This window comes from Nothoprocta perdicaria, unplaced genomic scaffold (genome assembly GCF_003342845.1).
Source record: "Nothoprocta perdicaria isolate Ctin4 unplaced genomic scaffold, notPer1 scaffold_204, whole genome shotgun sequence".
Lineage (NCBI taxonomy): Eukaryota > Metazoa > Chordata > Aves > Tinamiformes > Tinamidae > Nothoprocta > Nothoprocta perdicaria.
Window position 1 is genome coordinate 126,148 of NW_020455250.1, and position 26,692 is coordinate 152,839.

The 26,692-nt window shown below is 43.0% G+C and overlaps 3 protein-coding genes across 3 annotated transcripts; 2 read left to right on the top strand and 1 right to left on the bottom strand.

The window, feature by feature from the left end:
* The first annotated feature begins 984 nt into the window (after positions 1-984).
* EIF2S1 (eukaryotic translation initiation factor 2 subunit alpha) lies at positions 985-8,756 on the top strand. The gene is made up of 7 exons (XM_026038209.1): positions 985-1,225; positions 1,903-1,982; positions 2,724-2,875; positions 5,085-5,191; positions 7,085-7,182; positions 7,806-7,949; positions 8,255-8,756. The coding sequence occupies exons 1-7, from the start codon at positions 985-987 to the stop codon at positions 8,378-8,380; spliced, it is 948 nt and encodes a 315-aa protein (XP_025893994.1). The 3' UTR covers positions 8,381-8,756.
* A 3,706-nt stretch (positions 8,757-12,462) lies between these two features.
* Positions 12,463-19,587, top strand: PLEK2 (pleckstrin 2). The gene is made up of 9 exons (XM_026038212.1): positions 12,463-12,510; positions 14,640-14,804; positions 15,291-15,472; positions 16,150-16,241; positions 16,347-16,534; positions 17,038-17,139; positions 17,498-17,581; positions 18,184-18,262; positions 19,403-19,587. Exons 1-9 carry the CDS (start codon positions 12,463-12,465, stop codon positions 19,528-19,530), a joined length of 1,068 nt encoding a protein of 355 aa, XP_025893997.1. The 3' UTR covers positions 19,531-19,587.
* A 1,459-nt stretch (positions 19,588-21,046) lies between these two features.
* Positions 21,047-26,670, bottom strand: LOC112946401 (galectin-related protein A-like). The gene is made up of 6 exons (XM_026038218.1): positions 26,442-26,670; positions 26,277-26,296; positions 23,095-23,183; positions 22,338-22,512; positions 21,767-21,952; positions 21,047-21,220 (listed from the first exon to the last, which is right to left on the bottom strand). Exons 1-5 carry the CDS (start codon positions 26,668-26,670, stop codon positions 21,809-21,811), a joined length of 657 nt encoding a protein of 218 aa, XP_025894003.1. The 3' UTR covers positions 21,047-21,220; positions 21,767-21,808.
* Positions 26,671-26,692: the final 22 nt, after the last annotated feature.

The window sequence follows — 26,692 nt, forward strand, 5'->3', positions numbered from 1 at the left end:
GCCGTGCCGTGCCGTGCCGTGCCGTGCCGTGCGACGCGTGTGTGCGGATGTGTGCGGTATAAATGTATGTAATACACACAAATATCACTATTCGTGTTTGTGATATAAGAGATATTTATTTGAGATATGTATGTACGTATATACGTGTGTGTGTATATGTGTATGCATATGTATATATGGAGGTGTGTACATATGTATATTTGTATATATATGTATGAATTCTATTCGTTCTTTTTTTCCTATCTGGATGTGTGTTTGGTGAGAGTGAGTTTTTCTTGTTGTTGTTTATTTTGTTTTCCTTTTTTTCTGTTTTCTGTTCAGTGCCCCTTCACAGTGGGGTGGTTCGTTCTGCCTACTCTTCTGCTGTCTTTGCGTCCTCTGAAAAGCAGCCTATGAGGCTATGAACCCCTCTCTTTAGAGAGTTTATCAACAGGTTTTGAGTTTAGAATTCAGTTTTGCGGAGTGCAGAGATAGATGGAACCTCTGCCTTCTCAGGAGGAGCTTTATGCTGCCTGTCGTTTCCTCAGCCCTTCCATTGCTGGCCTATAGATGCCTGTTCTGGCACTGCAGGCTTCTCTGCTGTGTGCTCCTGCTGTTGAAATCTGCTCACAGTTTGCATGGAGCTCTGAATGCAGGCGCATGAGGAGTGCGGTACCTCCCTTCCACCACGTGAAGTCTCTCCTGTACTGTGCAATATGCATCATATGACAGCCAAGTGTTTAATAACTAGGTAGCACGTTCTTTTTGCTTTAATCCGAAAGACGGTCGTTGCAGCAAAACCAATGGTAATATTAAAATACCAAAACTTATTTATCTCAGTACTTATGAAAACCTAGTTCTGAAAGAACTCTCCTAAAGTAATTTTGTACTTTCTTGTTCTTCTCTGTTGTTACCAGTCCTTGCTGCATTTTAGTGCATTTTGGGAGAAATTAGTGGTGTGCCATGAAATAAGTCACCTTTGTTTCTTTCTGCCCAAATTACAGAATGCCTGGCCTAAGCTGTAGGTTCTACCAGCACAAATTTCCAGAGGTGGAAGATGTAGTGATGGTCAACGTTCGGTCCATTGCGGAAATGGGAGCTTATGTCAGCCTGCTGGAATACAACAACATCGAAGGCATGATCCTCCTTAGCGAGCTCTCCAGGAGACGTATCCGGTCCATAAACAAACTCATCCGCATCGGAAGGAACGAATGCGTCGTGGTCATAAGGGTTGACAAAGAGAAAGGTATTGTGGGCTATTATGAGCAATACCAAGCTTGAAATCGTAAATAGAAATGCCTATGAGCTGGACAGCTAGGTGTTCTTTTGTTTTCACTTGAGGTTTTGGCTTAAGGTACCCAAAAAAACCAGAGCATAATCTTACCATCTGCTTGTGATCATTCTTCTGTGTATCCTTTGAGATTTAGGTTAATGAAGACCTCACACAAGTGTGAAGTGAGATATTTTTTTTTTCATGTCAGTGTAGCTTTCCTGAGTCTTAGGTTGTGAGAAGAGTGACTTGGAGAGTAGCTTGTGAGAAGAGTATTTGGAGCTCACAGTGCATCCTGTGTCCCAAGGCTTCGACCTTGACTATAAAATGGATGACAGTTATGTAATGATTGTATAATATGCATACTGCAAAAGGCTAAAAGTTGAGATTTGTAATAAGGCATTCAGTTTGTCTCTTCCTGTCTTCTGAGTATTTGAATCTTTGGTTTTAAAGTTTCTTCATATATCTTTCATGTATACAACATGTCCTTTTTTTCAGAAATCTGTACGGTGACATGTTTAAAATCTATATCCGTGTTCTTTTATGCTTTTTGTCTTGAAGCAACTTTTAGGTATGCTGGGATTTTTTTGTGATTTTTGAGAGTAAAGTTTGCATAATTCTGGTGCTTTCAAAATGTCTTTTTCTTCTGATAGGTTATATTGACTTATCAAAAAGAAGAGTTTCTCCAGAGGAAGCAATCAAATGTGAAGACAAATTCACAAAATCGAAGACTGTGAGTTACTTTGTGATCTTCAGGCCTTGTGATTTGCTCAGCTGATTTCTTGAACAACAGAAATGCACAGACATAAGTTAATATAAACATATCCGTTCTCATTACCATGTGTGCTCTAATATTCCTGTACCCATGCATGTATACAATTAGTTCATCTGTCCATGAATGCTCTGGTAAACTGCTGGGTTCGTGGATGGACAAGTTGTTGACTGAAAACTTGCAGTGTAAAGGGTAATATTTCAGTGATCAGAGATGCAAATACAGGTGTTGGCTTAAGATGCTGTGGACAAATATCATTGAAAAAAGCTTGCATTTGGTGTGCAGGGTTTGTGCTCCCGAGAGAAATATTTGCTATTGAATATTGCTTTTTTATAACTTTTTTTCTTTCTCTATCCTAAGATGCAGTATTTAACAGTTCGTTTATTTTTCTATTATTTTTATAATGTGCTGTGAAGATTCAAGTGCTACATTTGATGCTCTGTAAGCCTATAGAGCTTGGTATGTATTCTAAGTATACAGGAAGATTTGTATTTCAACATCCTACAACATCTGGAATCAAACACTTTATCCCTTTTTCATTTATTTTTGTTTATTTGGATCAACCTTTGGGTTTGGACTTTAATCCAAAGGACTGAACTGTGTGGAGCACAAGCCCATAGTAAGAGTTAGTAATTATGTGAGTTGGAATAAGACATTCTCATTCCTCCATATTTATTTATTTTTGATCTGTTTATGTTCAAGGTTTACAGCATTCTTCGCCATGTTGCTGAGGTCTTAGAATACACTAAGGACGAGCAGCTGGAGAGTCTGTTCCAGAGAACTGCCTGGGTATTCGATGACAAGTACAAAAGACCAGGATATGGTGCTTATGATGCATTCAAGCATGCAGTCTCGTAAGGACACTTTTTTACTCCTAGGAATTTACTTTGCTATTGCAGAGAAATACTTGCTGGACCAGATCCACCGTAATGTTAATTTCTTCAAAGTCAGTACATAGCTTGTGCTCATCAAGTAAGCTTAGTCAGCTTCTATTTCAGCCCTCCAGTTGCTTGTTGTAGGGTTCTCTGATTGTTTGAGTGGAATTCCTCAGAAAAGAAGAGGTACTGACCTTAGTTTCTCTGTCAGAATTTGCCTGTTCTTAGTCTCAAGCAGATTTTTGCATGCATATCTAGCTCTGTGCCTGAACATATTTCTACCCACAGCTAACTGCCAGTCTTCCACTCTTAGAAGCTGGCTTTTTTTCTTTTCTAAAGTCTATCAAAAGTTGGCTTATAACTTCTGAAAGCAACAATTCCAAACTTGAAGAGCAGAAGTGGGATTACTAGTCTAGAAATGGAATTATGAACAGAAAGACTTGTAAACTGTGACGGGAAGGATCATGCATTGAGATGAATTGCTGCTTAACTGTTTATGAGGTCCAGTATTTCAGTTTGCTTCCCGAATCATTAAGCCATTTGCTTTCCCTCTAAAGATTCTCTCATGAAAAGCTGAATTGGCAATCCAAAATTAGAAAGATTTGAAAAATCTATTTTTTGACTTTTCTAATACATAAACTCCTAAGAGATTAACTTCATTCTAACACTAGGTGGCAATGATAGGGTTTTGATACCAGTGCTCTAAAATCATTTCTGTACTGAGGAGAGAAATTGTATCATCACTGTGTTCTTGGTATTTACATTGAGTTCTCTTCTATAGAAGAAGACTGAAGAATTTGCTGATGGACAGCACTTATTTATTGCCATTGTGCCATTGTGTTAAGCTGCCAGGGGAGAGCAGAAGTATGTGCCTTCACAAGGTCCCTGAAGTAACTGCTGAAGACATAGCATGTCTACTGAAAACTAAGAATTTCACTTGCTGTTTCTTTTCTTACTGCTGAGGCTTAATGTTTTGGAGATTCAAACAGCAAGATCACGTGGTGAAACTTAAATACATTTACACTTTACTAAGTAAAATATCTAAAATTTAATAGTCAATATCTACTTGTTGAATGTGTCAGGAAAGTTTTAATTGGAGAACTTGACCGAGTAAGTGAAGAAACAGAATTTTCCTGTCCAGTTAAAAAAAAAAATAAATAAATCTGCCATATAAGATCATGTTTTTCAGTGTGTATATACACATCATATTATTGGGTTCTGTTTGGCTGTCCCCTAGGTATATTTTGGAGTGTTTTATTAGTAGCAAAGACCAGTCTCAAAGTGTCTCAGTTTTGGGGACATTTTGATTTTTGTTTACCTGCTGGTAGTACCATAGGTGGTCTGGTGTCCTATTGCAGAAAACTGTAAATCTCATCTTTGAAAAATGTAATCAGGACCTTTCTTCTCTCAAGCAACAGTTTGAATGTTCAGAAACTTTTGTTTGGGCAAGTCTGAATACCAGCTACTAGGCCAGCAGGGAAAACTTAGGTGAGGTGCTTTTTGGTCATGCTCTTTGTTTCAGGGGCATTTTTGAATAAAAAATATATACAGTACTTTTTTTTTTTTAGAACAAGAGCTGCTGCTTCATATGGTTAAGCATTAGAGGAATTTGCTTCTGTGATCTCTGGATTTGAAGCTGATAGCTTGTGAGCTGAAAAACTTAGGTCCTTTAGCCAGGATTGTAGCCAGCTGGTGCATGTCTCTCTGTGGTTCAGTTATTGTTAAAACCAGGTAAAGAATGGGCATAGGTTATTTTATAGAAAGACAAAATTCATGCCTTTGATTAAAATGCTAGAATAATTCAGAAGCCTCAGATTCATTGTGGACTTGTTTTCATGAAATATGGGCTTATCTTCACTTTGGGTGAAATACCAAACAATTAGTTATCTTTCTCACTCTACCTGTAATTTGTATAGGGCGCTGGACAGAGATTATATTTGTTTGCAAGATTTAAACTGTTCGTTCAAGGAACAGATTGCCTGAACAGTTTGCTTTGTTGATAAATGCTTCCATGGAAAAAAGTTTTGCAAATAGAGGTCTTTAATTTCTTCTATTGTTTAAATGGACCCTTAAGCAGTATCTCTGTCTTATTTGCCAGGATTATGCACATGAATATTAAAATGTTATCACATGTTGATGTTACTACTCCAATTTGTTCAACTCTGTAACATTACTTTGTTTGGTTCAGAGACCCTGCAATCCTGGATAGTCTAGATTTGACAGAGGAAGAGAGACGTGTGTTGATTGACAATATTAACAGACGTCTGACACCACAAGCCGTGAAAATTCGAGCTGGTGAGTTCTTTTTTGGACATTCATTTAACAGGTCTTGGCAGGAATGTCAAGTTACTGTGTCTTGTAAGCTATAAATTCATCTAAACCTTGTGGCTAGTAGTGTCTATATTAGAACAAGAGCGCTCTTTCAGAATTAAGACACCGTAATCAAGAAGCTGCTTGCCAGGTGCTTGTATGGCTCTTGTCTCAAACTTCAGGGCGTTCTCTTTGGCTTTCTTTCCTCCTCCCCCAATGGCATATTCTTTGGGACACAAAGTAGCTGTCATAATACATAATGTAGTCTTGATACACAAGCAATTTAAATATTTCATAGTCCAAATAGTCCAAATCCAAAATATTCTTTAACCTTTTTGCGTTGTTGAATGCAAAGCATTAAATTCTTTGGTTCTCTGACAGGATGACTGATCTGCATTGGCATGACTGGAAGTATGAAAACATCAGTGGGTGAAAATAGTTCTGAGTTTGCTCTGGGTGTATTCCCAGCTGGTTGATTGCAAAACATTCAGCAAGATATATTATCTCAAGCCCAGCACCTCACTGATACGTTCGTGTAGTTTGAGCTGTTTTGTCTCTTGCTAGTGCAGTGTAGGCAGAGAAAGCATGTGACTCTCTGCACTGCTTAGGAAGATGAACTTGGAAAGTGTGAGTGTGGTCTTGCAGCCACACAACTGAACACACTTAAAAGCACTCTGGCCATCAAACAGATCCTCAGTATAGGAAAGCCGTGTCTTTGAGTGGTATGAGAAACTGCCTCTTCTCTGCTAGTGCATTTTGATGAGCATTAGCTCTTACTCCTGTGGAGAGGAGGGAAGAAAAGAGAATCTATAACCACATGACAGGGAAATGAAGAAAAGAATACAGAAAGGTAATTAAAAGTGCTTCTCTCTATTATTGTAGTATTAGGCCCCCTATTGATTAAAATCAATTTCAAATGTGGAAGTAGAATTTGACAGGCATGCAGCCTGCCCTTGCTAAAATAAATATCATTTGTTTAGTTTTGAAAATAAAGTTACCTGAAGAACCTATTCTTTCACTTAGTATATCTTGCCTGTTTTATTCAAATTCTCCAAGCTGCTTTTCATTTTGTCTTTAGAGGAGTGAGAGGAAGTTTCTGTTGGCTAATAGCCTCATCACGAGGCTAAGGAGATTCTTTTCTGTGGATTTACCTATGATAGCGGAGAATTAGAAGGTTACTGTCACTTCAAGGCTAATCCTTATGTGTAAAAACCCTTGCACCATTGCTGCATAGTCAAATCTTCCTTTTGACTAATCAGGAAATAATAGATACAGCCAGCCGCATGAGTTTGTGCCTTCACTTTCAAAAACCTATAAAAATATAGATTAATTATTTGAAGTTTCTGGTAATAAAACTAATCCTCCATCTCTCCCCCGTGCAGAAAATCGCCCCTAAGGCGATGCCTCTGATATGAGTTCATAGAATTCCTTGGTTTTTGTGGTTGTGCACTTTCCAAAATTTAACTTTTCTGAATAATTCTTTCATTTTCTTTTCATTTTACTGCTTTTATATCTTCTCTTCATATAAAATACAACTTTATTCCTTTTGGATTTATTGGAGAATGTAGAAAGCAGAGTGCATAAGGGTATATATAATTTCATGTTCTGTATTTTTAAAGCATTGTGTAAGATATTATTCAACTAGAGAATTTAGTAAGACTTTGGAGACCTCAAGTTACTATTTTTGTAAACTGAAATACTTCTGCAGTTCTAGAAGGGACTGAAGCTGGTTTTGTAGGTGAATATTTGTTGCTAAAAAGCTTTATGAAAGTTTAACTAAAAAGCTTTAAAGTTTATGCAGGCTTTGATAGCTTTATACCTGTGAGTTTTGGGGGGTTTTTTGTCTGTCTTATTTGTCTGTCTGTCTGTCTGTCTTAGACATTGAGGTTGCCTGTTACGGCTATGAAGGCATAGATGCAGTGAAAGAAGCCTTGAGAGCAGGCTTGAACTGTTCCACGGAGAACATGCCCATTAAAGTAAGTGTCCATCTTACAGTAAAACCAAAAGCAAAGCTGTCTGCTTCTTCCCCTAGGTACTATTAACTTGCAGTTGCAACTGTTACAGTCAAAAGTTGTTCACACGTTTCCTGCTTCTTCTGTATAACGTATATGTAACACACGTCACTTCCACTGGGTAATGGCAGTTTTTACGATGACTCAGCTCAGGCTTCTCAAGTTAAGAAGTTGTATTTATTCTGGTTACTTATCCAGTTCTTTTAGAAAAACACATACTAGTTATCACAGTCATAACTATTGGCAAAATTATGTGATGGGCCACTTTACTGATCTGCAAAGTGTTTCCTCCACTTTATAGTATATATAAATTTGTTATATTCTGCCTATTTTTCTAAATAAATATACTGTGTAAAAATACTTTTTTAAACTTTCCAATGTGAGAAATCTGTTGGGCTGTCAAACTTTTTTTAGTTCATTTATGCTTCTGGAAAGATTTTTGTAATGGCAAAATGTTCTTCTGGATTGTAATTCAGAACAATGTTGTTCGCTTATGGGCTTTTTGGGTTTATGGGTTTTTTTGTTTTGCTGTTGTTACTGAGTCTTCTTTTATTTTCCTCTTTTATTCCTTCCCTACAATTTAATAGATTAATCTAATAGCTCCTCCTCGTTATGTGATGACTACTACGACGCTGGAGAGAACCGAAGGGCTGTCTGTTCTGAATCAAGCCATGGCTGTCATTAAAGAAAAAATTGAGGAGAAGAGAGGCGTCTTCAATGTGCAGATGGAAGTAAGAACACGTTGCATCCTAAAATGTGTCTCCCCTCTCTCTCCCTGCTTCTGCCAATAGTTTTAGAATAGAGCAAAATGAGTAGTGCTAAAAGGCATTTTAGCAAAAATAAACCTTAATTTCTCATTCAGTAAACAAATGGCCAAACTTTCTGATTTTTTCTGTTGCATGACTTTATTTAACTTCTTGCTCTTGATGTAGGATCAGAGCAACCAACTTTTTTTTTTCCTTCTTTCAACCTTGGGGAAAAAAAAAAGTAATGTTTATTGATGACTTTTTTTTGTGTGTGTGTTTTTTTTCCACAGCCAAAGGTGGTTACTGACACAGATGAGACTGAGCTTGCAAGGCAACTGGAAAGACTGGAAAGGGAAAATGCTGAAGTAGATGGGGATGACGATGCTGAGGAAATGGAAGCCAAAACTGAAGACTAAATGTTCCGGAATATTTAGAAGAGAGAGAGAGCATATGAAAAAATTAGACATCCCATTTCAAACGCCCTGGACCAAATGTTTCCAGTATTGAAAACTTGGAAAGCTTTCAGTACTTTTCAATACTTTTCCAATATTGAAAAGCAAATACATCAAGTATTTTACTGTTATAAAACAAGAACAATATATGAAATTCTCTCCTAAACAACATTTGCTCTCATGTAGGAACTTATGCAAATTGAGTCAAGGGAAGGTGCCTAGCTGCATTCAAGGCCAGAGAGGGGCCACAGACTCAACACTTCCATTTGTAATAATTCCAAATTTAATTCAACAGCTCAGTGCATCTGTGAGGTTTTTCTGAGATCACAAAAAAAGGGCAAGCTGAACAGTTCCATACACAATGTATTCAAACAAATATTCAATAAATTTCTGGGCTATATAACTTCAAGCTTTTTTCTTATTATATGGAGTAGTATGATTCTAAAACCAGACGGAGCATGATTAGTGCATGATTTGTCTTCAAAATGGAAAATACTTGGATGTATCATCACAAAGTATGCAAGCAAATCTTTTATTCTTTCTCAGGTTACTATCTTAGAAGTTATGAGCAATAGCCTTGTCATGATTTGAATTTGTTTTCTACCAGGTGCTCGCTACTGAGAATTGCACTGCTGTGAATTTCAGTTTTCCATTTATCAGCTCTTTTGAACAGTTATACTCCATATTTGCCCATTCCTCAAAATAATTAATTAAACACATATATGATATGTGAGAAAAGGGTGCAAAAATTGAAAAGCTTCTCCATGCCCTCTACACCAGCATCATGCAGCAAACAAGTATAGAAGAGGAGTGACTCCTGCCCTTAAGTAAAGGGTATAGTCGAGCTGTTCTGGTTGGGCTCTTCTCTCAGAGTTAGTGGGTTAACAGGTGACCATCATTTCTGTCAGCAACTTAGGCAGAAGGTACTAAGCATGTTCAGAAGCTACAGGAAGTCCTTGAGCTTGAGCCTCAGTCCACTGCTATGCACCGTTCTGTGTCAGTTCTGAGTGCCTGGAAAAAAGACTGAGGCAGCAAGCTGCTAGTGAAGCAGCTTAAGGTAAGTGCATTTCAGTCACTCAGCACGCTGGCAGATGAGCATCCTTCTGTTTTCTGGGCAAATTGTAACCAAGAAGAAGAAACCACTGGATATTCTTCATCTAGGAGGAGGAGGCAAGAAGGAAGGAGCTTCAACATGGCTTCTTCGAGGCGTCTTAGGCAGCTAAGTCCTGAGGTTAGTGCTGAATCTGTGAAATCTGTGCTGGGCCTTGGTTGCACTGCAGTGGCTGTCAGTTGCTTAGAACTCTTCAGAATTTTATTCTTTGAATATTCCTTATATCTCAAAAGATCAGTTTTTTGTTTTTGGACCAATGTTTACCCCAGGCTAAAACAAGTAGTGGAATGGGGAAGCAGTCCTGTGGCTATCTCTGTAGAGGCAGAGGTTACTGTAGGTCCAGTAACTACCTCTGCGGGACGTAGTGGATTCCTGGTCTTGAATAGCAACTCGGCCAGTCACTAACTTGCAGTTCCAAGGCCAACAGCTCCACTCATACTTGTGTAGTCAGCTAAAGCACTAACTGTGCAGGCACAGCTAGTGCAGGCTAACTGTGGACAGAACTTGGCTTGGAGTCTCCTACTTTGGAGATCTTCAAAACCCACCTGGATGGATCCTGTGCCACATGCCCTAGGTGTCCGGCGGGGGGTGAACTAGGTGATCTTTAGATGTTGCTTCCAACCTCAGCCAGTCTGTGATTAATCAATTAAATTTCATATCCCAGACTAATTTGTTAAGATCAGCAGCTTGAAAACAGCTTAACTTTTTAGAGCTCCCTAGATCCCAGCGTGTTTGGGAGTGTATCACTCTTCCTTGGAGACCCTCTCAAGGCCAGAACCTGCCTTCCCAGTACACGCACTAGCCCCGCAGCTCAGATTGCCCGATGTACCCTGTCAGATCTGCACGTGCTTCATCCCTGGGGGCAATAGCCATAGGGATAGTTTGTTAGCCTTGAATGACCTCTGCAGAATGAGAAAGGAGAAGGGATTTGAGTGTGTGTGCATGCATGCACATAGTATACCTGTTGAAAGCACTGAAGAAATAAAACGATTCCAGATCATAAATAGTCAATTGAGAAGCAATCCTTTTCCTGGGCTCTTTCTCTAACAAGCTTCATTTCTTAGGCAACTTTTGTAGAGCAAGGTCCACTTCTGCCTCGCTGCTCAGCAGCAGTTGGACACCGCAGCTCTTCCCTGCTCGCGGTAGCTCTGCTGAGGCACATCTGAGGTTGTGGGTGGTCTGCACCCCGGAGAACAGGAGCTCGCCCCGGTCCTCCACAGGGACGGGCTCTTGTGCAAGCCTGAGATCACTGTCTGGGCGAGAGCCCCTGCAAGCTTCTGCCTGTCCTCACTAGCACAAAGTTATGCTACCCACCTTGTTAGGAGCTGCCTGCAGTAGCAAGTTGAAGGGTGAAGTTAAATCTCAAATACCGTATGCTGTAGGACTGTGTTCTTGGAGTTTTTTATATAAAGAGCTGGGCAATGAGCACATTAGTCACATTTTGCCTACCTACACTGTAGTTTGCCTTGATGCAGCATTGCTAATCTTGTTGTCCTGCTCTTGTGAGTATTTCACATATTATTAGCTCTTCCCTAAAGTTTAACATTGTTGGGGCAGTGCTGGTATGTAGAGGGAAGCATTTAATTCTGAGGTACAGAGCATGTGGTGAGCTGAAATTGCTGTTTTCTTTTTCTACCGGCTACATCCCTTTTTCCTCAAGATGCTGCTTCTGAGTGCATACTTTTATTTATACAGCATTGAATGCCTTCTTCAGTGCCTTTCTCTTTCTCCCTTCACATTCAAAGTCTGAAAAGTAGCATAAAGATAAAGATTGTTTGTTCCTTTTCCTCAGTACCTGGAAGCGCGACCAGTAATTTGATCCCGTGTTCAAGGACTGAGAGGAGAGATGCTTGAGTCAACTTGTCTGAAGAACTCTGGACTCTCCGCATAGCAACAAGAGCTCTTGTTTACTCGTTATCCTCCACATTGTGTTTCTTACCAACCTGTGGCTTTAACCACAAAAATCACCTTACTTTTGATGCAAGTCAGGAAACGCTAACAGCACAGGCAAGGCTCTGAACACCAGCTCTGCCTGAAATGTTGTTGGCTTGACTGGCTTGTTTCATGGAGACTCAACAAAAGGGATTTACTACAGCTAAAATTTACAAAAATGAGTGACTGAAATGAGGCTGCTAATCTCAGGTACAGAAAAGGCACTTTGTGTTTCAGTGGGTCTCAATAGTTTCAAGCAATCAGTACAGGATGTTCTCTGATTAAACTTTTTTCCAAAAGCTTTAGCAGCTTTTAGAAACAAAAGTTGCTTTCATGTTGGATTCAGGTTCCTAGTTTAAGCAGGCATATTTGAATCTTGTGGCTTGTATCTTCAGGAGCCACTGAAAGTGGAGTGGGCTTTGAGACTTCGACGTTTTTTAGGTAAAATAATTTTCTGGCAAAGAAAAATATATTTTAAGTCTTGTGATTTCCCCTTCTAAGCGTTCTGCTTTACACTCACAGTGGTGTGTTCTGTAGTGCCCCATAGGGTCTGCTTAATACAGGAGAAATTTCTTGCCGTGTGGCTGAGCGGGCTGAAGGTTTGATGGATGCAGCTTTATACCTTCGTGCCCCCCGCTCCCACGCGAGTGTCTCATCGGATTTGTCATTGTGGGACTGCTTATTCCCTCGGCTTGCTCACCCAGCGGTGCTTTGTTACCATACTGAATTCTAATTCTTTTGAAATCCTCCCTAAACTTCCCTTGTTTTACTTCCCTGAGGGCAGGTGCTGTGTCAGAGCCAGTTCAATGTTTAACTAATGTCTCATAAGTGGGATGAAAGGGAGAGGAAAAAAAAAAAAAAAAAACTGGGAGAGTACGTCAGGGCTGAGGAGGAGGGTAGTGGGGAAAAATGAGCTTACTTAACGCAGGCGTGCGCACGGGGCCGGGCTGCAAGGGCTGGGACCCGTCTCTGCAGCACTGGGCTGCCCCGCGCGCTGGCCGCGATGCAGGAGGCCGGCGGGGTGCTCAAGGAGGGCTTCCTCGTCAAGAGGGTGAGTGCTCCCCGGGCCGGGAAGGTTGAACGTGGTGCCTGGCTTCGTTCCTGCGACCCTGCGCGCGGCGCCGGGAAGCCGTCGGGGAGAAGCCTCAGGGGAGGCGAGCGGTGCTGGGGGCCGAGGTCCAGAGTGGAACCCGGAACGCCAGGTATCCTGGTTTCGCTGCCCAAGGATTTGCCTGCAGAGAAGTGGATTAGCTATCACAGTGAGTCATTGGAAAGGCAGTATATGTGCACAGCAACCCGGGCTGCATGTCTCTAAAGAGCCCATAAAACATGTGGTAAGTGACCACGTGGCACCAGCGGCAGCAGCCATGGGAGGATGGCGAGAAGGAGGCTGTTCTGGAGGGCTCTTCTCTCACCCTGTATCTCCTGCAGGGCCCAGCAGAGCAGGGTTGCTCAGTTCACAGGAGGACACGGGGAACAGGGCACCCTCTGAAGGGATCAGAGCAATACTAACCATAGTAACTTATTTCTTCCATACTCCTCACACTCATCTGTGAGAAATTTTCAGTCAAAATATAGAGAAAACGACCAAAAGACAACAAGATTTCAGCCTTTCCCAGCACCTATCCCCATAGGACCAGGGCATAGCTGGGACTCAAGTGCAGCTTAACTGGTGCAATAAACTGCGTCTAGTGACAAGATGCTGTGTTTTAACACCAGTGACTAACGTGGTCTTTAACTGCACTCGAAAAATGTTCTTACAAGGGCAGCTCAGAGCTCCACGGCGCCTGGGGAAATGCCTTTCCCAGGATGTGGCAGCGCTTGAGGTGCTAGTGCAGAGGCAACCCTGGCCAGGAGCAATCCATGCAGGCGGCCCCACGTGGAGCCAAGCGAGCGGAGCAGCCCCAGGTAAATTGTGCAAGAGACAGGAGAAGGTAAAATGTAAGTTGTGACCTTCTGGCATAGAAGGAAACTCCAAGGGGGAAAGAAATGGGGCAACAATAAAGAGTATATTCAGAGGAAAAGCAGCCAATAGCACAGCAGGTGAGAAAGACAGTGAGGAAGATGAAGAGAGTAAGATCAAGCTAGATAAATTGTATTTAGTATAGGCTTGAAGACATTAGATTTAAAATGACCTGGGTTTAACTGAACTCGATGGCCCCAGCTTTTCTTGTAAACTGCTGGTTTTGCCCCTTGCTCACCGAGAACTAACGAGCTCTGCTTCCTGCCACAGCTGGGCCCCGTGCATTCCTTCCTTCCCGCCGCCCGCGCCCCGCTCCAGGCGTCAAAGAGGCCGTGCCGAGCGCCGCGCTCCTCACTGCTGGCTGCAGCACCCCGTGTCCCGCGGCGGTGCCAGGCTGCAGCCGGGCCAGCGGGGCAGGGCGGGAGTGGGAGCAGGATCAGACCTGCCAGTGCCAGCCCTCGCCCGCCGGGTTCCGCCCGACCGCCGGGCGGGAAACAGCTGCCGGCTGGCATCATTCACAGAGCAGCGGGGAAAAAGAGGGTTTGTTGTATTCTGGTATAAGCCAGCAAGCGTTCAACTGTGCACAGCTTGCCTTTAGTCTTTTGCCATTAGAGACAGAAAATGGACATGGGGAATTTGGCTTCGGGAGACTGGAAGGAGGTGTGAGAGAAATAAGCCCTGATAGCGGTATGAGGGGAGACAAGGGGAAGCCAAGGCATGAAACAAAGTGTTCTCAACTCTACTTAGAACCTGCAGTCATGCCAAAATGACCGAGAGGGAAAATCATGTGGAAGCCCCCGTCGCCATCCAGAGCCCACAGAGAACAGGAGCTGGTCTGCGGGAGCTGCTGAGCTTGCTGATGGCCTCACAGGTTGCAGGTTTGCCTTGCCCGCCACTGCCGCCTGTTAGGGGCCCACTGAAACATCAGCTTTTTAAGGTCCTTCTCCTGAGCTTTTGCAGGAAGAACTTCTCACGAGCTGAGATGATGTCCTGCTGGAGAAAGAGCACTGTGCCTTTCTGTTCTTGCTGTGTGATTTTATACTGATGTCACTTTGGTATTTCTTACTGAAATGGCTACTTCAGGGAACCACAGTGATTCCCTACAATCTTCCTTGTCCAGTTTCCTATTAGTCTGTCGTGTTTGCATGAGAAATAAAACACAGACATTTCTCTGACACTTGTGTTAAGAACAGCTCTGTGGATTTCTTCCCCTCCAGGGACATATTGTTCACAACTGGAAAGTGAGATGGTTCGTCCTGCTTCAGGATAAGCTGCTGTATTATAAACTCGAAGGAGGCAAGAAGGAGCCTTCTCCAAAGGGCAGGATCCTTTTGGATGGCTGCACCATTACTTGTCCGTGCCTGGAATATGAGAACAGACCGGTATGTCTGGAGAAAGATATCCCCCCTCTGTGACCCACTCTAACCTCTCCCTAGTCTTTTCCTCTTCTCCCAAACAGGGTGCAACGGGAACAGCTCTGTAAGTTGCTCACTATTTCAGCACTTTGCTTAGCAGAATGGCCCTAGGGAGAGTTTTTTGCTCTTGAGAGCCTGGAGAAGGCCTGGAAAATGTGAAAAGCTCCACTGCCAATATCAGACTCCTATGTAATCTGGGCAGTCTGCTCTCCTGAATACCACTGGTTCCATGCTTGCTAACTGCTTGGAACTAGAAAAGCAAAGACTGGGAAAAATATAAAGGAAAGCAACAACAACAAATAGCAGAGTCCTTCAGGCTACACACTGCTTGGTCCTGCCTTGGTGGGATGGCAGCCCTCCCCTCACTTGTCCCACCTGACTAGGGCTAAAAGAAGCAAAATGTGAATAGTATGAGTTAATCATTGTGGTTGCTCTGTGTTTCTCTCTCCACAGCTGCTTATTAAACTGAGGACAAAAACCAACACAGACTATTTCCTTGAGTGCTGCTCCAGAGAGGAGCGAGACTCCTGGGCTCTGGACATTACTGGAGCTATTCACGCTGGCCACCCCGTGCAGGTGCAAGAGCTTCACAGGAAGAAGAACTCCTTCAAGCTGCTGGCGAATATCAGCCTCCAGTAAGTGCAAATGCCCTCTCCTCCTGCTGCTGCTGCAATCTGCAAAGCGCCCAAGCTCGGGAGAGGCTCAGGGGGAGCCCCTCACTGCCTGCACTGGCTCGCTCATGGTCCTGGTGTTTTCCTGGATGCGGGAGTACCCTTTTTCCTGGCCATGGTGTGTTCTGGGTGCACAGTTCCTCGCGGCTGAGCTGAGGCCACCCTAGTCCTGCTGCAGAGCTGTTCCCACCAGGGCGGAATCTCAGCTCCAAGGCCATAACGTCAGGGAGAGGCTCATGGGTGACTGTGTTGGCACTGCGCTGGTGAGCGTTCGGAGCTGACAGGCAAAACCCAGGCAAGGATTTTCAGGGCTTGTGATGCTAAACAAGAGGAAACTGGGAACTGACTAAGGAAAATGAGGTGAATTTGAGCTGAGTTGAGGAGATACATGGAAGCTGACTCTAGTTCAGGTGAAGTGCTTGGAAATGAGACGTGCTTAGTGAGGCACCTAGTTTAGTACTCCACGCTGGAAGAATCAAGCTCTCCTATTCCATACTCGGGAGTAATTCTCAGGACTCTCCTGAGGCTGTCCCCTGGCTTTATGTTAGTGATCACTGTCATTTCAGTCACAGACAGAAGTACATGATAACTTCTGCCTGTCTCTCCCTTCAGGTAACATTGTCCTCCCTACTCTTTTGTAGCCAAATAGTGGATAAAATGCATGACAGCAGCAGTGGGATTAAGCTGACCCCCAACATGGAGCAAGGCAACAGATACAAAGAGACCTTTACAGGTACAATGTGCTGGGGACAAGCGCTTCCTCCCAACCGATGTGCTGCGTTGCACCCTTGTCACGGAAGAGCTCGTTTTCTCAGCCTGAGCTGCTTTCTCCCTGCAGGTTCTGCCGTGGTGGACTGGCTGATCTCCAACAGCTTTGCCGTGTCGCGGTTCGAGGCCGTCACCTTGGCCTCCATGCTCATGGAGGAGAACTTCATCAAGGCCGTGGGAGCCCGCAGCATCGAGGCCACGCGCTACAGCGACCTGTCGGAGCAGTTCCTCGATGACTCCACCGCCTTGTACATGTTTGTAAGCGAAATGGCCGCCAGTGGAGGCATCTCCCGTGCCCATGGCCAGGCACTTGGGTTTGGGCCGTGGTAAAGTGGATGCCCACGGCATGCACATGCATGTGGTGAAGAAAGCATTAAAGGAGAAGCTGTGGGATTTTAATAGTATAAGGCTTGTACCATTGCTGGAGACAGATAACTACATGGATATGGAGGGATCTACGGGTTAGATAACCAGATATTAAAAGAGGTGCAGCCCTCAGCCCTGCTATGTCTGCATTTAATGGGCACCAAGCTGTAGCTCTACTAAAAGCCAAGGGCACCATGCATGGGTGGTGAATTACAAGTAATTCATTGCTTGTAAATCTCAAAACTGCTGTCCTGGGCACCAGGGCTAGACTAGTCTTCCTTCAAAAAATAAAATAGCTAAAAACAGCTCCAGGGAAGCTGAAATAGAGTGGAAGTTTGCATTTAGAAGTATGTTTAGATTATTTAAAAGTGCAGTTATCTTTTCTCCGTTTGTAGGCTGAGAGCTATAAGAAAAAGATCAGTTCCAAGGAAGACCTGCAGTTTAACATCAGTGAATTAAGTGGCACAATTGTGAAGCAAGGCTATTTAGTGAAACAGGTAAATACAGTCCATGAACCTTTGCTGTGAAAGAAGAAATATGACAGCTGTTAAGGCTGCATGAAGAATAAATGTGGGGTTTAGGAGCATTGCTGGAGAATTATGGCCAACAGAAAAGGGAGAACTCTCTTGTCAACATTGCTATCAGATATAATATTGTAAAGAGGATCTAGTCATAAAGTGAAGGATGCTAATCAAACAGCCCTGGGAGTTGTAAAGATGTCAGAAAATATTTTTCCCTGTTGGCTCCAAACATGTAATTTTACCACCCATTTAGGCTTCCCCTACAGCCTGCTGAAAGAAAGAAATGGCGACTGCAGCATTTACTGGTGGTAACGTCAATTCTTCGATGTTACAGGGGCACAAGAGGAAAAACTGGAAGGTGAGGAGATTTGTTTTGAGAGCTGACCCAGCTTTCTTGCACTACTATGACCCCACAAAGGTAGGTGAGTGGGGAGATGGCCTCCTCAAAAACTCACTTTAATAATAATAATAATAATAATAATATGCAGTTATGCTGTTGTTTATCTTGTCCAAATCAGAACAGTTAAAAGAGCCTGTAGAGCTTGTTCATCTTTTCCTTGCCACTTTCCTTGTGGTCTTTTTTCTTCATTGCAACTCATCCTTTTACTGCTGTAAACTCAAACTGCAGAGCTTGGAGGTCAGGCAAGAGAACTGACCTGCTAGTGATAACAGATTTTTTCCCATGTAGACTCAGGGAAAAATGGCAAGCTAAAAACTGTCAGAAGTATTTCTTTTTAAAATATGTTATTGATAAAATGGTAAGGAAGTTTTAAGTATGTATTTTTTATGTGCTTTTAATCAATCTCTACCATTCTCAGCACCATTAAAGAAATCTCTGAGACTGAGGGAAAAATTATATTGAACTTAATCACATGTCCTAACTGAATTCTCCTGTGACTTGGTTGATTTAGATCCAGAGAAACTGGCATTACCTCTCCCCTTTCATAAAAACAATTGTTCCACCCTGGAAAACAAGTCCATATTTTTTGCAGATAAGCTTCACTTCCATTTTATTTGCAGGAAGAAAACAGGCCAGTGGGTGGGTTTTCTCTTCGTGGCTGTCTTGTCTCAGCTCTGGAGGACAATGGAGTCCCAACAGGTAAGCATGAGCATCCAGACTTGCCTGCATCCAAACTCCTGCTCCAGCAGAACTGTTCTTGGTGGGTAGGACCACGTGTGTCCCAAGTGAGCTCTCCTTTCCTTTCACGTGTCCATCATGGGACAAGGCAGTCCCAAACTGCTGGGCTGTCCAATACCAACTAGGAACTTTTACACTTATTTCTGCATATCTTGACTGTTCCCCTTTCTCTGGCCCTTTCTCAATCAGATGACCTCTGAGTCTGTCTCAAGACACTGATTAATCTTACAGAGTTAGCAGTCAAAGAGGAAATGTCTTGGTTTTGGATGTTGTTGAACACGACACACAAGAGGGATCCCCTTATGTCATCCCTTTTTCACTGCTTTCTTTCTATATGCCATTACTTCTTTTTTGGTTTTGATCTGCTACAATCAAAATGTAGGACACGATAAAAAATAACAGTAAAAAAAAAAAAAGCTGTTAAAAAAAGCAGTTCTGCTAGCGTATGTGCTTAGCTTCATGGTTGTCTGGAACCTCAGCCTCACAAATAAGTGTTTTTGCTGTTAAAGTTTTTTTTATTATAGTAATATATATAGTTTTACAGGGTGTAAATGTGGAGAGAGCGTTAAAGATTATGAGTTTATTATAGTAAGCCCTTACTATAATATCTTGCTTATAGAAATATAGTAAGATATTTCTAAAGAAATATCTTTAAGAATTGGTTTCCTTTTCCTCTTCCTAAGCAATAAATCTCCCCACAAAAGACACAGCCTGAAAAAGATATAGAAGAGGGGGTGGAGGGGGAGAGAGATGACACAGCAGTAAGAAGGAGAGCTCCCTGCTAAAGGAGCTGAAGTTGGGCAGGAACAAGTCTCATCTACTGCAGGAACTGGTAAGGAGTTCATGTCTGTCGCATAGCTCCAGTCAGATTCCCTATCTAAACAGCATACATTTTACAAATGGTGCATAACACAGCAGTGCCTCCAGTCTCCAAGAGGGGTCTATACTATGTCTTTCGAATGCAGAAAAGGAATCAGATACATGAGCTTTAAATGTCCTGTCCATAATGAAACAAACAGATCTATGAGACCACATCTGCTGAAAAGATGTGTTTGATCTCTGTGTACTCTCCTGATCTGTCACATTTCTATTTTCCTGCAGGAGTGAAGGGGAATGTGCAAGGCAACCTCTTCAAAATCATCACCAAAAATGACATCCACTATTATATCCAGGCCAGCTGCAAAGCAGAGCGAGCACAATGGATTGAGGCCATCAAACCTCTGACATGAGTCAGGAGGACTCCATGCCAAGTGGCAAGTCACATTTGTGACCAAGTTTCCTGCTCTGTTTGTCTGGGAATGTTGGGTTTTCTCTTAGGCATGTTTTGATATTTGTACTACCAGAGCGCAGAAGTCATGTAAATCCAGAATAAAAGTTAGCCACCAAGAATTTACCACCTAATTGAGAGACAAGGAACAACAGATTGATACAGACAAATGGGAATTTATATGGAAAAAAAATAAGATAGAATATTCCAAGATGGAAGAAAATATCCTTTTGTACACGTGTTCAGTTTATTGCACGTATTGTGCTTTTACCTAAGGCAGAAAAATCTGTTCATTTCCCCCTTATAAAGGGGCTCATAAACTTAGTCAAGGCTGACTTCACTGGAGCTGTCACACAGGTCCAGCTGTCACACTGGAGCTGTTCACACAGCTGACTGGAGCTGTGTGAACTGGGTCAGAGCTGCGAAAGGTTCCAGTTTCTGAGGCTGCCTCTCTTGAAGCACCATGAGAAATCTTGTGTGAACTCCAGTCTAGCTACCAAGATAACTGCTCTTGTGAAACAACCCACAGGTCAGTCTGGCCATCCATCTGCTCTGGTATATGGTTCTCTGTCACACCAGGAAAGATCTGAGAGGCCCCCGCTCTAAGATACAGGTTTTTGTTTTGCTAGTCATGGCTCATAGCCCCACCTGACCCTGAGCGCTGCTCTGTCCCATCAGGCGGGCCAGGGTTGTTCCAGACAATGACTGGTGCTGAGTGTGCTGGAACAAATTGCTCAGCCAGGAGAACAAGCCTTTTCTTTCGGATTATCCCCATAAACCCATTCCTGTGGTGCACCATGAGGACTGAGAGCTTTCATAGCAGTTCTGCCTATTGCTGTCTCTATTTTAAGCCATTAAACTTTGCATTATTTTTCTAGCAAACTTGCCTTTTATATTGTTATTATTAAACATAAGAGAAGTTCAGTGTATTTGAATCTACTCTGCTCTTTCAGTTTTCTCAGAGTGGCTTGGGGTATGTGAAAATGATGGTTTCATATAACCTAAGCTTAGATCAGTATGAAAACTCAGACATCTTCCACGGTGACAGAGAATTGAATGGAATTCAAGGAGGTGGTTAAAACACCCTAAAAGAATGCCCCATCTTCTATAAAAAATTCCTCATGTTGCCTGAGAATCTGTACCTGACAGCCAGGCTCTGCAGAATCTCTAGAAGGCCTCTGAAACCAGTATGCTATGTATCTTCCCTGAAATCACAAGGAAATTGCATAGGCCCCTACCTACAGAATGATTTCTTTGCAGATTTGTTGTCCTCCAAGTTCTGTAACAAAAAAAAAAAAAAGAAAAAAAAAAGAAAAGAAAGAAAGAAAAGCCTCCTTATATAGAGATTTTCTCCCTTTGCTTGTTTTATAACCAACCAATTATAAAAGAGACAAAGGCAGCAGCTATGATATGTAAATGTATTATAATAGCCACATATTCAGGAATCTTTTGTAAATCTACATCAATAAAATATCAGCATAACACTCAGATGCAGTGAAATATTTAACAGAGGAAATACAGAAGCTTGTCAATAAAGATCCATTTTTAATCAGAAACAAGATGAAGCAATGCAGCTACGGCTACCACTGCTGATCCAGAGTAGACCAGGAAATCCACGGCTGCTGGGACCTCTCAGCTCACATGAACTCTACCTGCAAGAGACAGGGATGATGGTAAGGCATTTGCTGCTCTGCCCTGGCAAGCAGGACAGTAAATTTATTTACATTTACTGTCCTGGGAAGCATAGCTGACTTTGTGCCAAGCGATGAGAGCCTCCAGGAAGAACACTTCTCTCCTGCTAATGCAAACCTTGCCGGGGGCCCATCAGGCTCCCTTGCTCACTCACAAGGAGATCTCCAACCTTTCTTCTCTCAATACCAACACCTGAATAGTGCTCACTGCTCACACAGCAATGCAATCTCTGAGAGGCCTGACTGCAGCAGCTGGCGTGGCCGAGGGCATGGAGGGGAGCAGTTCCTAATAGGAGGTATCACATAGTATCATAGTTCTAAGGCTGAGAGGCCGAGAGAATATCTCAGCAAAGGCCATCTGATTTACCTGGACCAGCCACAGCCCTGCCACTGCACAATGTGTGACAGAAAAGAAGAAAAAAGTACATTTTTCAAACACATCGCAAGCGAAATAGTCACAGTCCCCAGGAGAGAAAGCAAAAACATTTCTCAAACAGAAGAAAGTACATTTGTTTGTGTCCCCTGATGACACCGAGGATGTCTTCTCTATCAAGCCACTTTGGTAAGCTTGATGTCCCCTGTGATCTGCAAAGCTTTCACCAAGTTCAGGGCCTGAATGCGGTGAGTGAAATCACAGAACTGCCGTCCATCAACCAAGACCCGAATTTGCTGGTGTTCGCACAAGAGCTCCATCTGCAACAGAAGAACAACAAAGGAAGGCACCAGAGACCAGCAGCAGAGCTGATTTTGCCAGCATGGTTTTGGAACCCCATGTGATCAGGATATCGAAACACGAGGCCTACAGGTTTTTCCCTAGCATCTCTAAATTAACAACTCCTGCTGAGATAATACTGTAAAATTCTCTCAGTAACTGAGTGAATTCTCTCAGTAAAGCTAGAAAAGAAATTGTTCTCCCCCATCAGGGCTGCTGATGAAGTGTGAAATGGTTCTCTCAGTGCCATACTAGACTAGTGTGCCAGGCTTGTTTATGCACCCACTTCAATAGTTACAAGTCTGCTGTGATATATGCAGCCTTTCTGCCTTTGTCCCACCCTAATCAGAGAACCTCCCAGATTACCTTAAACGTGTCGCCTGCTGTAAATGGGAAGTAGGGAATATTTTTCTCTTCTCTTCCCCATTTCCCACCAGTTCGCGCATTTCGGGTGATGGATTTGTCACCGAAATTAACTGTAAGTAACAGCCCAACATCTTTGTTTGCATCCACTGGATCACAGAGCAGAGACACTGCAAAGCTGAAAAAAAAAACAGTTTAGTGACTGGGACTTCCAGAAATGTAAGAGAACAGAGGAGACATGGCAAATGCAGGGAGAATGCATCTGTGGGTGAGCTGAAGCTCATGTCAAAAAGGTGGCTAAGGAAAAAAAAAAATTTGTTAAGAGAGGAAAACCCTTCCGCAGTGGAGACATGGGAATTGATAGCAGTAAAGGCAGGAAATGTAACGATAGCGTAGGTGCTGTTGTCTGGAATGGGCCTGCACTAGCAGTGCCAAACCCAGAGGTTTTTGCTGTGCAGAATTCAACGGGGTTGACAGAGGTTCTGAATTACATTGGGTCCTGAAAAAGCAATAGTCATAAACTCCCCACAGTGCTCACAAGACAAAGTCAAGGAGCAGAAAACACTGCAACAGCAGTATGAGAGCCGAGCAGTGTATTCCTTCTTGAACTTTAATCTTACTCTAAAAGCAGGAGAAGGAAACAGAACCATAAATTATGAATCTGTATGACTTTCCTCCTCCTCAAGAAACCTTTTGAATGTAAAAGGTGGCCATGTTACAGTGTAGGAAGTGATGGGACCTCACAAAGCCCGTCACCTACCTCTTGGGGTTGGAATGCACTATCCCTATGACAGTGATTTTCATGGCTGGTCTCAGTCCACCTTTGATTTCCCCAATGTACTGCTCCACCTGTGGTGAAAAAATGCTGAGGTAGTTTACAGGTTGCTTAGACAACCTTTAGCAGCTGCTTTGGTTCCCTCCTAAAGCTCTATTTTTGCAGGTAAAAAAGGGATATAAAAATTCTACAGACTAAATAATTTCTATGTTTTTAGCCCAAATTTCATTCATTCTGGTACCTGAGGTGAGACATGATCAAAATTACTGATAGGAACAGGGTGACTAACTTGATAGGGTGGTGCTCCGTGACAGGCAGTGTCTGACTAAAGACTGACATGGCTAAGATGACTGGCTGCCGTCTGCTCTGAGTGTGACTGATAAGCATGATTAATTAATGTGACAGCACACCTCATGGGGCTCCCTAAACAGGTACCACAAAAGGAAGATGACTGGCACCACTAGCTAAGGTAAGAGTAAGCACTTCAAACACTGAAGCTGCTCAGGGAAATGAGATCAAGGAGGTGATGTGACTCATGTTTCAAGAGGCGACAACTAAGTGACACATCTCGCATATCCCAGTAACTGCTAATATGGTCCAGGGACAATAAACCTGGTCGTCATGCTCCCCACAGCAGATCAAGAGCTTTGCGGCAGGATGATGCAGGGCACAGACTTACTCTGCCAACTCAACTTTTTTAACATATTTTGACTGGTTGACTTGATATTAGCAGACATATAGTGGGCAAGGTAAGGCCTGTCCTCCGGTGCAAGCACATAAATCCAGCATAAACTCTGCAATGCAGCTGATTTGACAGAAAAGTAACATGCACTCTCTTCAGATCCCAATCAAACTTGTACTGGCCATTTGGCAATGGGCAGGTCCAGACCACTGGACTAGATATTTAATATAGATCATTTTTATTGCCCACCTTTATTTAGCCAGGAGTAGTATCCCTTCTTCCTATTTATCAGAGTTAGTAACTTTAAGTAAATTGAAAACCACCATTTTTAAGGCATAAGAAGAATTCTCAGTAGATTCACTTTTATTCTATTTACAGAGAACTGTAGCTGGAAAATCTACCTGAATATCAGAGCTACATTTATTTGTTCCAAGTAATTCTCTGGCTATTTCAAGGGTCAGTAATGAAACTGACCTAACTAATGAAACTAATAATGTTGCTATAGACAAATAACATAGACAGCTTAGAAATGAATAACAGGATGTTTTGAGAATTCATTTTCACACAATGATTTGACAATGCAAATGCCAAAGTACTGTGCTGCAACATGTAATCACTCCGTGAGCACAGCCACTTAGCCAGAAGTTGCTGTAAAATGCTGTGTGTTATTAGCAATTTGTATTTGCAGCTCTTCAAACCAATACACAACTTGCAGTATTTTAAATAAAAAAATACTTTATTTTTCCAGCATTCCAAAGTCAAAATTCAGACTTTTTTTTTTTCACTAGGAGATCTGCACAAAATATATGATTTCATAGTTTGACTTTTAGAAACATTACATTATCGTGGAAACTCATGGACTTCTGATCACAGTAAAATCATTTTTATTGAAGTGTAATTTGTTGTATCTCATACATTATTTAATTCAGATGATTGGAAAATATGACAAATGTTAGCTTTTTCTTTTGCGAAGCTATGCTTATTAAGAAGGAGAAAATTGGAAAATTATTGATTGTTAGCTTGCTTAATGAACATGGAAATTACAGATGAAAAACTCTCTCCTATGCTCTGCTTTCTAATTCCAACATACTAGTTAGAAGTCCTGCTGAAAACACTATCAATAATTTAACTTCCCTTCTTGATTTTTACATTTAGCAACCTTTACAAAACTATAGACTACAAACCTGTAATTCCTAAATGGAAAAAAAAAAAAAAGCCTTCAAAACTGCAGCAAAAGTGGTACTTGTGCAGGTGACTCCAGTAGGCAGGCTTAGAAATTTGTAAGAAAAGCAAAGCATCAACCATCCAAGATATCTTACATGAGGGCATAGCTTCTCAAGTAAGAAGTCTGACTAAGGAGACACTTGAAATTAAGTAGATGGAGTGTTCGGAGAGCGGATAACAGAGTGACAAGACTGCAGGACGAACCAACTCCCGTAGGGTGGCGGGTCGCCCCTTTCTTGCCTGCATGGGAGGCAAGACATGAAATAACACCCGAGCCTGAGACGGTTGAGAAGCAGAGCCGTCACACTCCACAGTTAAGAGCAGTCATTAAGTGCGTAGGGTTAAGGTATCTGAGTTCAATATCTGCAGTGACAACTATATGGTTTCCACACTTACAACTCTTCCAGCACGGCCAAAATAAATTCAGAAGTAGACATGTCTGTGGGCCGTATCTTGGTTGATTTTGAGTTGACATGGTAAACTATTCAAGATGCTACAGGAGTTAAGCAGAGTTAAGGATGAAGTCACTACCAGATCTTATACTGTTTAGAGGTGAGCTGAGAAACTCCTAGCAGTTTTGTCCTTTCACTACACACCTGTGCGTCGCCCCCCTCCCCGTGTTTTCCATGTAAGAGCCAGTGGGATTCGTATGTTCACTTACTTGGGCACCCCTGTCATTCTCCATCCTCCCTCCTCTGCCTTGCACTTGTCCCCGCTGCAAGAGTCCCAGGAGAGAGACCGCGCTGCTTTGGCGCCTTAAGGGGGAAAACAACAAACAAAAAGCCCGGAATAAAGGGAGGATGTGGGCAGGGGGGGGCCTTATCTCTGCCGAACACCACCGGGACACCACCCTGCGAGCAGCTGAGTCACCCTCCTCCGCCTCGCTCTACCCTCTGCAGGCACCAAGCGGACACAAGGACACAGGGAATAACACGGCCCTGCCGTGCAGCCAGGCCCACAGCCTCTGCACAGGCCATCAGGACACTCTACATGGAGAATCTCCATTTTCTGGCACATCTGCAGATGAGGAGTTAGGTGTAGCACATGCCTTGTGTGTGTGTGCGCACATGTGTATGTATTTATAAAATATCATGTACTGTACACATGAAAGGGTAACTGAATTAAACTTTACTAGATCTGTTTTGATAGTACTTGCATCTTTAAAAGGTTAAAAAATATATATTATGCATACATTTATAAGCATAAATACAAAAAAGTATATACATAAATATATATTTACAAATAAATACATATATGACACCTCCAAGGCAGGTGTTCTGTCTGCACGGGGCGTGTACGTGTGTGCGTCTCCACCAGCACCCACTGCAGCCCCGGGGACAGGTCCCCGGTGTCACCGCCGCCACCTCCCCGCCCAGGCCCTCGCTCCACACGGCCCAGCTCCCGGTACGGGGGCGGAGTTACGCGCCATGGGGCGGGGCTCTCAGCGAGAGCCAATCAGAGCCTGAGGAGGCGGAGCTGCCCGAAGCTGCGAGGCGCGGCGGCGGCGTCAGGCGCCCCAAAGAAAGATGGCGGACTGTGTACGTGCCGGCGCTGCCGGGCCAATGGGCGCGCTCCCGCGCGGTCAGCTGGGAGGGCGCTGAAGATGGCGGCGGCGCGGCGGGTCGGCGCGGCGGGTCGGCGTTTTCCTCACGCATTGCCGGGGGGAAGCGCTCCGTG

Excerpts from the sequence above, each read along its gene's own strand:
- EIF2S1 (XM_026038209.1), top strand. The coding sequence starts at position 985 with ATGCCTGGCCTAAGCTGTAGGTTCTACCAGCACAAATTTCCAGAGGTG. Across the intron at positions 5,192-7,084 it reads AGCCGTGAAAATTCGAGCTG|ACATTGAGGTTGCCTGTTAC; the intron begins GTGAGTTCTTTT and ends TGTCTGTCTTAG. Across the intron at positions 7,950-8,254 it reads TCTTCAATGTGCAGATGGAA|CCAAAGGTGGTTACTGACAC; the intron begins GTAAGAACACGT and ends TTTTTTCCACAG.
- PLEK2 (XM_026038212.1), top strand. The coding sequence starts at position 12,463 with ATGCAGGAGGCCGGCGGGGTGCTCAAGGAGGGCTTCCTCGTCAAGAGG. Across the intron at positions 16,242-16,346 it reads ATACAAAGAGACCTTTACAG|GTTCTGCCGTGGTGGACTGG; the intron begins GTACAATGTGCT and ends TTCTCCCTGCAG. Across the intron at positions 17,140-17,497 it reads AAGGCTATTTAGTGAAACAG|GGGCACAAGAGGAAAAACTG; the intron begins GTAAATACAGTC and ends TCGATGTTACAG.
- LOC112946401 (XM_026038218.1), bottom strand. The coding sequence starts at position 26,670 with ATGCGTGAGGAAAACGCCGACCCGCCGCGCCGACCCGCCGCGCCGCCG. Across the intron at positions 26,297-26,441 it reads GCTGAGAGCCCCGCCCCATG|ACAGAACACCTGCCTTGGAG; the intron begins GCGCGTAACTCC and ends CGCCCCGTGCAG. Across the intron at positions 21,953-22,337 it reads CAGCAGGCGACACGTTTAAG|ATGGAGCTCTTGTGCGAACA; the intron begins GTAATCTGGGAG and ends CTTCTGTTGCAG.